The sequence below is a fragment of the Lissotriton vulgaris genome, chromosome 9 (genome assembly GCF_964263255.1).
Source record: "Lissotriton vulgaris chromosome 9, aLisVul1.2, whole genome shotgun sequence".
Taxonomy (NCBI): domain Eukaryota; kingdom Metazoa; phylum Chordata; class Amphibia; order Caudata; family Salamandridae; genus Lissotriton; species Lissotriton vulgaris.
In genome coordinates, this window is record NC_141697.1 from 250,625,179 (window position 1) to 250,637,618 (window position 12,440).

Genomic DNA, 12,440 nt, shown 5'->3' on the forward strand with positions numbered 1-12,440 from the left:
ATGACCAGAACCCAAAAAATCTAGAGATAAAGATACATACAGAACCCAACAACTCTACACAACAATGGTGTCTACATGCTAACAATCTTTGTGTACCCAAAGAGCCCAGAGATGTCAGAAGAAGGTATCTGCTTAAAGGCAAATTGCTTTACTCACTGGATTGCTGTTTGGGTGTTTCATTTTGCACACACATGCCACCTCCTAGATGCTCTAAATCAATAAATAATTATATCTGGCTTGCAAACAACATGTTGCATTCGTTGTGCGTATAGTTGAATATTGCTTGTAGATTAAGGACATTTGAATTGACATACATAAAAATGGCTAAGGCAGTTAAGGTAAGGGTTGGTTTTAGCTCTAAAGTAGGTTTATAGCAATCACCTAGCAAGGTAAGGTAGGCCGTTTCGATAGTGTTTTACCCTGCAAATATCAACTGCTTTATGGTAAGATGGTGCCAGAGTTGGCAAGGGATATTACAAGTAAGTAGCTAAACCCTGAGTTTGTTGTTTAGAACCTAGTGGTGACACATCAGAATGTTAACCCAAAGACCATTACTACTCAAATGAGTAACACAAAAGCAAGGTGTTCACCCTGAGATTGTTTGTACCCACTGAGGGATTGCATTGTAAAACCTGGAGTTTGGCCTGAGGTCCTTCATACCAACTAGGTAATCACACAACAGCATGAGCCCAGAGGTTCTTTGTTCTCCAGGCACCTAAAAGCAATTCTAACAACATTGTGGTCTGTGTTAATTTGTCACTCATTCATCAACCTTGAGTTCTCCACGCCTCCTCATACAGCTGTTCGTTAACTCAAATTCTCTTAGCACCCTTCCAAAAGATCAGTATGAAATCCAGCATTTACATATGTATAACCACAGTAGGGTGTAGTAATGTTAAAATGTTTTAGGCACTTTCATTCTGTGGTAACATCACAGATGCGATTTTTTTGTACAGTGATCCAACTGTACTTTCTACCCAGTAGTTTCAGTTTTCTTGTTGAGCAGCAAGCAAGCCCTGGAAAGGCTCTCTTTCTCTGCAGGGGTCCATGCTGGTACACAGAGCCTTCCACCAGGGATTTCTGGGAAGAGTGGCTTATGAGCCCTTGAGTTGTTTCAGTGGGAGACGCCCAGAGACTGCATTAAGTGGAATGTGGCTCCCAGTGTCCAGCTTGTCTCCACATTGTTCACTTTCTTGGTCAACTACAAACAGAAAATAATGAAGAGCATTTCACAAAATGGACCATCGCAAGCCTTATTTATTACTCTTTAGTGGTAAAGGAAACTTCCATACAATATCTAATCAAATTACCACCCCATGAACTTTTTTCGCAACATAATTTGCGAGACCAAAAATGTCAGGGTGGTACTCACCTGTAGGACAGTGCTATCCTTGAATCCAAAACCTTCCTTCAGCAAGGCGGTAATGTAACAGAGGTCCATACACAGGAAAGGACTATGCGAGGTATACCTGTCCATGTGATTACAAACTAGAAGCAAGAAAGACATAACTTAGATATCACTTGCAGTTACTTCCTTTAGATAATAACTTAAGGTAATCATGAAGCAACCAATATCCCTAAAATACATCAGGGGAAACGTAGTGACTAGCACAATCAGTAACTGCTGATCAAGCAAATTAGAAAGCTGAAAAATTACAAAGATTAGGAAACCAGTGTTCACAATCCTAGTCTCCCTCTTTCACAAATGAGTGGAAATTCATGAGGCAATGCTGTAAAAATATCTTAAAACAAACTTGCTTTTGCTACATAAACCATCGAAGCTTTAACGTTATTAAGGCTCTTCAGCAGAACGTGCATTAATCCTGCAATAATTATAACTTCATAAAGACAAAATTGTGTTGGCACTTAAAGGACTAAAGGAAGACCAGTCTGTTGATCTACCTTGAGACATAGAATAAAATATATGATTCAATGCAAGATGAGACTGTAGTTTGCTAATAATCAAAGTGTATACAACAACGATTAAAATTTTTCCTTCCTATTAAAAATGTCGCAGTGACAGGATCTACTGGGTCAAAGGCTTAGGTATGCACCTGCAAGACTAAATATAATCATACAGTGGAGTAGGCTCACTCTAATAGGCTACTGCACATGGATCAATCTATCAAAGTGATTCTTTATAACCTCACTGTAAAACCAAAGGGGATGATGGGCAGAGTTTTGAATATTGCAAGCACTCACTCCCAGTCAACTGATCTGTGTCATCATACTTTAGCTCACTCCGCCACCCAAGTTCAGACATGGCCCTAGGCAAATCAGTCTGACCCGGAACAGCGGTACAAAAGTACCCTTTGGCGCTGAACTGGCACAGGTGCAATTTGCGGGTGAGGCTAGGGTCGACACCGGTTGGGGTCGGGGGCAACCCCACTGGAATCAGCACCGGGGAAGGTACCGTGAGGTTGACCGGTGCCTATCCGGATCCAGGCATGAATCCATGGAGGCTGTCCGGCGACAATGCCGCCGGCATCGACCGAGTCCGTGGGGCCTCAAGGAGCGCCTGCGGAGTCGGGCTGCCCAAAAATGCTATGGAGCGCTTTGGAAAACGTACGAAGTTGGGAAGGGGATGCGCCTGCTCCGGGAAAGGGAGGGAAGTGTGAAGCCTTCCCAGTAGGCTCCGAAAACGGAGCCGGAAAGCGACAACACTCCAGGTCCCGCAACGCATAGGCAGACAGCCGAGGAGAAGGAGCAGAGTGACGATGCTCCTTTGCCTTCTTCGTGAGTTTTGACTTAACGGAGGAGTGCGAAGACTTAAAGGATGAATGGTGATGACTCCGCGACCGGTCCTTCAACCTTCCTCTCGACCGGGACTTTGAACGACGCGGATCGGAATGCGGGCCTCCAAAAGCTTTCGGGACCGCTCCCGTAAAGACTTCGGGTTCATGGCCCAGCAGTCAGAGAACGACTTTGGATCGTGGTCGTACTCCAGGCACCAAAAAACACACAACGTGCGGATCGGTGACCAACATCAACTTCTGACAGGAGTCACAGGGCTTGAAACCGGTCCGACGATGGGACATCCCTCGTGCACCAGAAGTCAAAAACTCAAAAAATAGTTTGACCAAAGTCGAAATAGTTTAGTCAAAAAATGACTAAGGAGCACGCTCTCTCTGGATCTGGCTGGTGCAGAAAGAGAAAAAAATGAAGTCCGCTCACATGGGCGGTGTCATCCCGGCGACCACAATGCCGACGATGGATGTGGAGTCGACCAACGCCACCTACTGACTCGCCGGGGTACTGCTACGAACAAATTTCTCCAGATCCAGTCTGACACCTGGGGTAATTCTAAGGTAAGGAATCTAGAACTACAGTCTCTTTCAGATAGGGAACCACTAAGATCCACATACTCTTTAATTAACATTATATACTTTAGCCAAAACAGAACAGACCCCATTCTCACCACAAAACTTCATCTAGTGGTTCTCGAATTGTTTTCTGACTAAACCAAGAGCTTGTGTTCAGAAATCAGAAGGAGGCTAAATAATCAAACTCTCTTGCTTGACTGGGGCGTGGCTTGCTAGGCTGCAGAATGGCCGCTCTGAGCGAGCTCCGCCGGCAGGGACATCATCCTACAGTAATCCGGTCATCCTGTGGGGCGAAAGGCTGCAATTTTCATCGACGACATGTGCATTAAAATAGAGGCAATCTCTGGGGAGGATTTGGGCCATCTCCACGGCATGTCTGCAGAGCTGTCTGACCTGGAAGTCTGTGACCTGCGGTCGGCGCTCGGCTGTGGATCATTTGGGCGGCGAGTCCCTTCAATTGAGCCCGGGGATCTGCAGGCGAGACGTACTTGGGCGGAGAGAGCAGGCGGTGACAACCGGAGAACCGGCGATCTGCCTTCACAGCGGACTATTCGTGAGGGCTCGGCGCCGCTTCACTATGCTGGCTGATTTGCGAGGCTGACGTGTTGCGGCTCCCCGGACACGGCCGATTGGGCAGCTGTGGCATTTTGGCCCAGAATTGGAGGTGAGGAGTCTATTCAGCGTCTCCGAGGGAGGAGCGGTGACGGGACCTGCGGAGTAGTCGGGACAGCAGTGGATTTCGGACGGCTTTGTCATCGACGCCCGGAGTTAGCCCTGTGCGATCCCTTGGCGCCCTAGGAAGTGCGGGGTGCCATTTGGCTCAGCTGGGCGCCATTTTGCTGAGGCCTGGTCTGCGCCGGTCGGTGCCGAAGAGGGAGCTGTGGCTAGCTCTGCTCCTGATCGAAGGGGCATCAACCTGCTCGCAGTGAGTATTGCTGGCCGCTCTGCTGGATTGGTTTGCGCTGCTGGCGACCTGCGTTCTGACTACACTGGCCACCAAGTACTTTACTCTGGGCTGCGCACCGTACCTCGAGGGCCTGGTTGGGCCTTGGTGTTCTTCTTCAGGCGGGTGTGTGGTGGTTTGCCCTTTCATACATGGTGTTGCTACTGCAGCAGAGATAGTCTGCATTTTAGAGGCTTGGGGATTGGCCCGCATTTACCCTGTGTTGTTATCCCGCCCGGACTCGATCCGCCTCGGCTTGTGCCGCTAGAGCGGCGAGTCCCTGGAAGCGGCACTTCCGCCCTCAGCGCTACGGGGAAGGTGATTGGACTAGCCGCCCTCGCCCCGTGGCTCCCCATAGGTTACTTAAGTCACGTGATCGTGACCGGGCACAGTTAGAGACTGAGAAGCAGCGCAGGCTGCCACGCTACTCCGCTCCTAAGAAATGCGGATATTTTAAAGCTGACACTTTTAAAATTGTATTTTATGTGTGACTAAAATCTGACTAAGAGATTGTCTGTGTTGTTATCCCGCCCGGACTCGATCCGCCTCGGCTTGTGCCGCTAGAGCGGCGAGTCCCTGGAAGCGGCACTTCCGCCCTCAGCGCTACGGGGAAGGTGATTGGACTAGCCGCCCTCGCCCCGTGGCTCCCCATAGGTTACTTAAGTCACGTGATCGTGACCGGGCACAGTTAGAGACTGAGAAGCAGCGCAGGCTGCCACGCTACTCCGCTCCTAAGAAATGCGGATATTTTAAAGCTGACACTTTTAAAATTGTATTTTATGTGTGACTAAAATCTAACTAAGAGATTGTCTGTGTTGTTATCCCGCCCGGACTCGATCCGCCTCGGCTTGTGCCGCTAGAGCGGCGAGTCCCTGGAAGCGGCACTTCCGCCCTCAGCGCTACGGGGAAGGTGATTGGACTAGCCACCCTCTATAGTGAACTATTTAGCATGGGGGAGTGGCGGAGGCGCAGCGGACGGGCGCAGCGGGAGCGCCGAATTCGCGCCTAAGTTAAGCCAGTCTGCGCCCGTCCGCGACCAGACGGGCCCAGGGACCACCCCCCTGCTCCGCGCCTCATTAATCCCAGGCTTCACTATTCTAGCCATGCCTTGCGATGCCTACGTCCCCCTATAAACAACTTCTGCCACTGTCTACGGGCTATGGACGCCCCTACATCTTGCCAGGTTTGTTCCCTGACATTAATCTCTGCACCATCCATGATTCACATCCCCAATTCTTTGTTTTGGAAGCCCCCCCCCCCGTGTCAAGTACTCCCCTCCCCTGCACATTGTCCCACCGTATTTTCTTTTCTGAGTCTGAATTGCAGGTCCCTGCCTAAGCATAAGAGGGACGTTTTTGATCTTTTGGTTTCCGACAGTCCGGCGGCCCTGTTCTTGACAGAAACCTGGCTGACCGACTGCACGGGACCTGATATTGCCACTGCCCTCCCTAACAACTACACCTATGTGAGCCGTAACAGATTAGGTAAGGAGGGTGGTGGCATTGCCATCATATACAAACGGACTTACTCATGTAAGTGGGAGGATTTAGCCATACCTAACTGCGAAGCTGGTTACTTTAAACTATTATTGAATCCTAACTACACCCTGTCGGGCGTTTTACTCTATCATCCTCCGGGCGCTGCTGGCACATGGGCCGCTTCTTTATCGGAAAACATAGCGCCTCTATTGATGCAAACCTCTAACTTTCTTCTCCTTGGCGATCTCAATATTCATTTTAACAACACACTCTGCCCTATCTGTACACACCTTCTTCAAGACTTAGCCGCTCTTAATCTATACCTTCACAACTCTGGTCCGACACACAAGGCAGGTAATTTACTTGACCCCCATCTTTTCGAACCTCGATGTCATTACCTGCCCCCCTCCCAAACCTATTATTTGGTCTGACCACTTCATTGTCGAATTTAACATCCCGATCAGTGCTACTGTTGGTCCACCAGTTCACATCCAGACCCTCAGACCTAATAGGAATTGGAAAAAACTCAATCTGCCACAACTGAATTGCCACCTTGTCTCAACCCTACCTTCTTTACCCAACAATATCACCACCAAAGATGAAAGTTTAATTAACACATGGCTTTCCTCAGCCATTGATATCTGTCTCCCGGTCCGAAATGGAAAACAAAATTTTACCCACCCCCCCTGCCCCCTGGTTTAATGACCAACTCAAATGCGCTAAATCCAAGTGCAAGAAACTTGAACGCATATGGAGATCTGAGTACTCCTCTAATGATAAAGAAATCTATAAAATGGAACTTCGACACTACCACTCCCTGTGCAAATCTGCCAGGGCAAACTATGTAAATACCTCTATTCTATCAGCTCAAAACCGCCCAAAAGCTCTTTTTAAAGCAGTCCAAGAACTTTCCGGACAATCAAACTCGCCAAAAGCCCCTTGTTTGGACACTGCCCAATGTAATACACTTGCTGAATTTTTCTCGGAGAAAATAGACCGCATTTATGCCGGTTTTGATGCCTCCCCTCGAGCACTGGACAACCCTCACAGTACAGATCCTGACACTACTTTTCCTCTGGATACTACTACCACCCTTGTCCCTTACCCTTCCATTGACAAATGGGATCCGATCTCTTTAGAACTCTTTTTTAAACTCATGGCTAAAATCAAATCTGGCTCCCCACTTGATGCCATGCCCCCTCAAATTCTAAGCACCCTGGACACTTCTGTTCTTTCACCTATCCTAGCCCTCCTGAATGCATCTCTGTCGGAAGCCATCGTTCCTGCAGCTTGGAAACACGCCATGGTGGTTCCTCTTCTAAAAAAAACTAACGCCGATCCCAACAACCCCTCTAATTTCCGACCCATATCTCTTCTCCCTTGCCTGTCCAAGGTATTAGAAAAACACATCAACCTCTGCCTCTCCTCACACATTGAGGACACGAAATTCCTACACCCATCCCAATCTGGTTTCCGGGCTGGATTCTCTACAGAATCTACCCTTTTAGGTGTCACAGAGGCTATCAGACAGCAGGTGGACAGAGGGGAGACGGTGGCGCTTATCCTGCTGGACTTAAGCGCTGCGTTCGATACCGTCTCCCATGACATCCTCCTCTCCACCCTAAAGGCCGCTGGTATCCATGGCACTGCTCTAGCCTGGATCGCTAGCTTTCTGTCCGCACGTACTTTTCAGGTTTTTTCTTCCACTTCTGCCTCCACTGCCCTCCCGTCCCCACACGGTGTACCCCAAGGTTCTATCTTAAGTCCCCTTTTCTTTAATATCTGTTAGTCCTCTCGCCTCTCTGGCAGAACAATCTGGTCTTTCTATATTTTCATATGCGGACGACACCCAAATCATTTTTTCTCTCTCCTCTAATAAACATGACCCCAACTCATCTCTCCAATCTGGACTCACTAATATCGCCAATTGGATGCAGACCAATAAATTAAAACTAAACGGCGATAAAACCGAACTTCTTCTATTCGGTCCTGACACTTTTCTCTGGGGCCCTAAGCACTGGCCTCAGCAAATGGGTCCCCTGCCAGTTCCATCCATCAAGGCTCGCAACCTGGGAGTTACATTTGATAACCAACTGTCCATGAAACAGCATGTTGTGAAAGTCTCAGCCACCTGCACTAATATCTTGCGGTGGCTGAGAAAAATTGCATGGATGCTTCCGCCAGACACCCAAAAAACTGTGGTCCAGGCTTTAATAACCTCCAGGTTGGACTACGGCAACGTGCTCCTCCTTGGGGCTAGCAAGGAGGTAACACGTAAATTACAGGTGGTGCAAAATATGGCAGCTAGTCTGCTCTGTAATCTGCCTAGAACTGCCTCTGTTAGCGTTTCCCTGCGCAGCCTTCATTGGCTGCGCATTGAATCAAGAGCAAAATTCAAAGCCCTTTGTTATATGCATCGGATTAAAACAGGCAACTCCCCCTCCTATCTCTCCAATCTGGTTCAACCGTATTGTCCAGCGCGCACCCTTAGATCCTCCTCTCTTGGCACCTTCTCCGTGCCCCGTTTCAAACGCACCAGAGTTGGTGGTCGCTCCTTCTCTTATTTGGCGCCATCACTCTGGAACACACTCCTCATCTCTTTGCGTTTTGAAACTTGCTACCTGAAATTCAGGAAAGGCCTGAAAACCTGGCTTTTCTCTGTTTGATCTTCTTCCATCTTGTGTCTCCCTGCTTCTTGTTCCTCTATCAGCGCCGGGAAACCCCTGGGTATCTGTGCGCTTTACAAACCCAAATATAATAATAATAATAATAACTGCTGCTGCTTTTTCTCCTGTGGAGCCTATCGAGTCAATAGTCGCCGCATTGGCCTGTGACTTATCAACGCATAGGTGCGGCCCTGACACCTGCGCAGGGATAGAGGCCCGAGCTTGTTGGTCAGCTTAGGTACGATCCTGCTGTGTCCTTCAGGTGTCTGCAGGTGACGCTGCAATATTTTGGTCATGGGTAATACAGACGCCAAACAACCTAAATTAAACTTTGAGCAACGCCGTTCCACCAGACATGTGGATTCTGACTCTGAACAATCGGCAGGTGGTGCAACTGGAGGCCCACAGGGCGACCAAGGCGAGGACATTCGTTCCCTCGTGGTAGAAATGCGCTCGAGTCTGCGAACTATTGATGCCAAGCTGGATAACCTAACATCTCAGGTGGAGTCAGTGAAAACCCAGGTTGGAGTCCACGAACACAGGCTAGATATCATAGAAAATAAGCAGTAAGATTTTCATGACTTCCAAGTTGAGACCAAAGACCAATTATCGCAAATGGATCATCTCCGGTCAGTGATCTGGGCCAAGAACGAGGACTTGGAGGCCAAATCGCGCTGGAACAACCTGCGCATTACGGGGGTTCCAGAGATGACAGCGATTACGAAAATGGAGTCCTTTGTTACTGACTTACTGCACGATCTCTTTGCTGTGCATCTATCGCCGGTGTTCGCGGTGGAAAGGGCCCACCGCACCCTAGGGGCGAAGCCGCCGATCAGAGCCTCTCCACGGCCTATTTTGGCCAAGCTACTGAACTATCAGGACCGGGATGCGATTCTGCGTCAGGAACGTGTTATGGGGACAATAGCGCACCAGGGTAACCAGATCGCATTCTACCCAGACTTCACCCCTGCGGTCCAAGCGGCTCAACGCAAATTTCTACTGGCAAAGAGGATCCTACTCCAGCCGCAGATCCCCTATTCTTTACTTTACCCCATCAAACTTAAGGTGTCGCATGATGGTTCGGCTCATTTTTTCACGGACGCCAAATCTGCCCTGAAATTTCCCAAGGATGTGGGAGGAGTGCGTGGAAAATCCAGCCCATCCAAACCTGGCGTGGCCGCCTCTCTGAAGCTAAGTGACAATGACTGATAGTTCCAAATCACGCTGGGTTTATCTTTAATGCATGGCAACTTGTTTGAATTCTTCACAAAATGTATGGTAGCACCTACTTTCTGGTAACCCCATCACAGTATGGCCCTATGGGCGTTGGTAATGGTTATGTTATCTGGGGGATATTTTGTCTCTGAATTTCATGATGCTATCTTTTTCACATTGGTCCCCGTTTGGTGCTCGAATGTGCTAACTCGCTACCGTTACTGCACTTTAACATCTCTTGATTCCTCCCTAGAACTCATTATCTTTTCAAATGTTGTGGAATATCCAAGGCCAGTGGCTTGCTCTGTTGCTTCTAAACGGCTGACGAAATTCGTTATTGCTTAAATGCCTCTTCATGCTAAATCCTACTGTATTTCTGTAGTTAAGACTAGCCCAACGGTTAGTCCAATCATGCACTGTTCACTCGGTGTTTTCCCACACCTAATCTACTTATCACTCTAAATTAATGCATAATACCGTAATTCTTCATGCTTTTAATTGTCCTTGTTTTCAACAAAATTCATATTCAATGACTCAAATCATAAATTCATCACAAGCACTTTGAAATTCGAAATCATATATACATTTATGAGTTATAACAATTTTTTCTCATTCCATGTTTGTATTTTAGTCAGCATTAACATTTGACATGCCCGATGCATTTCGGTACCTCAACGGTACCTTCCTCAGGGGCAACTCTCAGTTGTAAGAAATTCTGTGGGGACTTGCCCGAGAGAGCTGTAGGCCAGTTTAACTTAATGCTGTATTCGAAGATTGTCGATGAAGTACTTGAACGTTTTGAATGCCTTCGCGTATCTTATTTCGATTTGGTCCTTAGCCGTATAGAAGCGCAGGGAGTTCCCGGCACTTCTATACGGCTAAGGACCAAATCGAAATAAGACAATTAAAAGCATGAAGAATTACGGTATTATGCATTAATTTAGAGTGATACGTAGATTAGGTGTGGGAAAACACCGAATGGAAAGGGGCGACCATTCGGTCCCCCCGAACGTATGGTTGGGTGCCTCGATCCTCCCGGGAAACCATTTTGGGCGGGGGGCGTGTCTCGGCTGGTATGCCCGAAGCGGCGTAGCCGGGGCGCGCCTTTTCCCGCCCAAGAGGGGTTGTCCTAGACACCCACATCGAAGACCACGCCCAGTAGGCGTACCGGAGGAGGGTACACGCCCTCCCGCAGAAGAATAAATAGAGCGGGAATCCGAAGAAGCGTCCTCTTGTTCCTGTGCTCTGAAGGCTGCACCCACTCGTTGCTCGTGAGCCCTCGACGGAACAAGCAGCAATTTTGAGAACTTGTAATCTTGTTGTTTCTCTTTCAGTTACTTGGAGTTCGAAGAGTCCGGAACCTCGTCGATCAGCTAGGAGCGGAATACTCGACATCATGGCTGGCAAGAAAGCGGGAAAGAGTTCCGAGACGGACAAGGTGTTACGCCTATTGTCGAACCGGATGGCTTGCATGGACCGAAAACTTGGACAAGTCCAATCGATCGGTAGAGGTTTGACGGAGGTCAAAAAACAGCTGGCTGCACTGAGCAACCCGGGTCACCCTAAGAAGGTAATAGGCCCGGCCTTGCCGGGAGTCGTCCCTGAGGGTAGAGGGAAACGGGTCAAGAAGAGGGCAGTTTCGGGGGAGGTCCCGGTCCCAGAGGTACCCCCAGTCGGCCCCCTCATGCCGGTAGACAACCCGGTACCAAATCCTGTTATGGGGCAGCCGATCCCGGTTGTAATTACTCCTGATAACGATGAGGATATGCCTCCCGAATTGGCCATCCAGTTGGAAGCATGGCTCAAGAAAAAAGCAGGGGGGTCAGTGGCCCCTGGAGATCCGGCCGAGGAGGCCAAACTACTAATCAAGCAATTGCGGCAGTCGAGAGATGTCGCAAGGGCGAATGTTCCTCTTGTTTCCCCCCAGGTAGCACCGGTAGGACCTGCAGTTGGTCACGAGAAAACGGCGAGAACAACGGCCGAACCGGGTAAGCTCGCATTGCCAATGGCGGGGGAGGGTTCATTACCCTCGAGGCGGGAGAAGGTGGCACAGCACATCCCTTTGGCCACGAAAGAGTTAATATGGGGGGACAAATATGTGAACATGTTTTCCTTATTAACTGACCATCGCGAGATGGAATATGCTAAAACCCAGAAGGATTTGTGGCACCCGAGCGTCTGGCGTGCCAAGATTGCGGAATTCAGGGTGGATGAGACGGTAACGAATTGGGTTAAGGCCTTTTCTATATTTACTGCAGTTATGGGGGAACGTAAACCCGAGGTGATGACTGAGTTGACTTGCTATCAAAATCGTATTATGGATTTTTATTCTATGTATGAGGGGGAGGAATGGAAAGGTTATGACATGAAATTCCGGAAAGCCAAAGAATATGATGCTACTTTGACTTGGGATTGCCTGGACTCGGTGTCATGGCACAAACAGCTCCTGCCAGGGGCGGCAGGTACGTCCTCGCCAGGCGGGAGCGGGTCGGGGGTCGTCCGCCAAAAGCCCGCGGCGCCCTTTCGAGCGGGCGCCTGTGGGGATTACCAGCCTAAGAACGGCGGGAATGGCGGCAAACGGGGGGTCTGTTGGGGCTTCAATCGGGGCAACTGTAACAGACCGCAGGGAACATGTAGGTTCAAGCATGTATGTGCGGGCTGTGGGAACTCCTCACACCCGGAGAGTTCATGTAAATCGAAAAATAGCGGGACGGGAGGAAAAGGAGGCTCTAAGCAGGAATGAGGTAGAACGTTGTGACCGATTGCCTACACCCGTTGATCTCATGGCTATGACTCCTTGGTTAAACAGATACCC

The 12,440-nt window shown here is 49.0% G+C and overlaps 1 protein-coding gene across 4 annotated transcripts in view; it reads right to left on the reverse strand.

Moving 5' to 3' along the window:
- Positions 1-320: 320 nt before the first annotated feature.
- ENTPD5 (ectonucleoside triphosphate diphosphohydrolase 5 (inactive)) overlaps positions 321-12,440 on the reverse strand; it is a 408,239-nt gene continuing 396,119 nt past the window's right edge. For all 4 annotated transcript variants that reach the window (XM_086937471.1, XM_086937473.1, XM_086937472.1 and 1 more), the window contains 2 exons: positions 1,373-1,488; positions 321-1,201 (listed from right to left, as the gene is read on the reverse strand). In XM_086937471.1, coding sequence (XP_086793597.1) covers positions 1,115-1,201; positions 1,373-1,488 — 203 coding nt within the window. In that variant the 3' untranslated portion in view covers positions 321-1,114. The remainder of the gene's footprint in view (positions 1,202-1,372; positions 1,489-12,440) is intronic.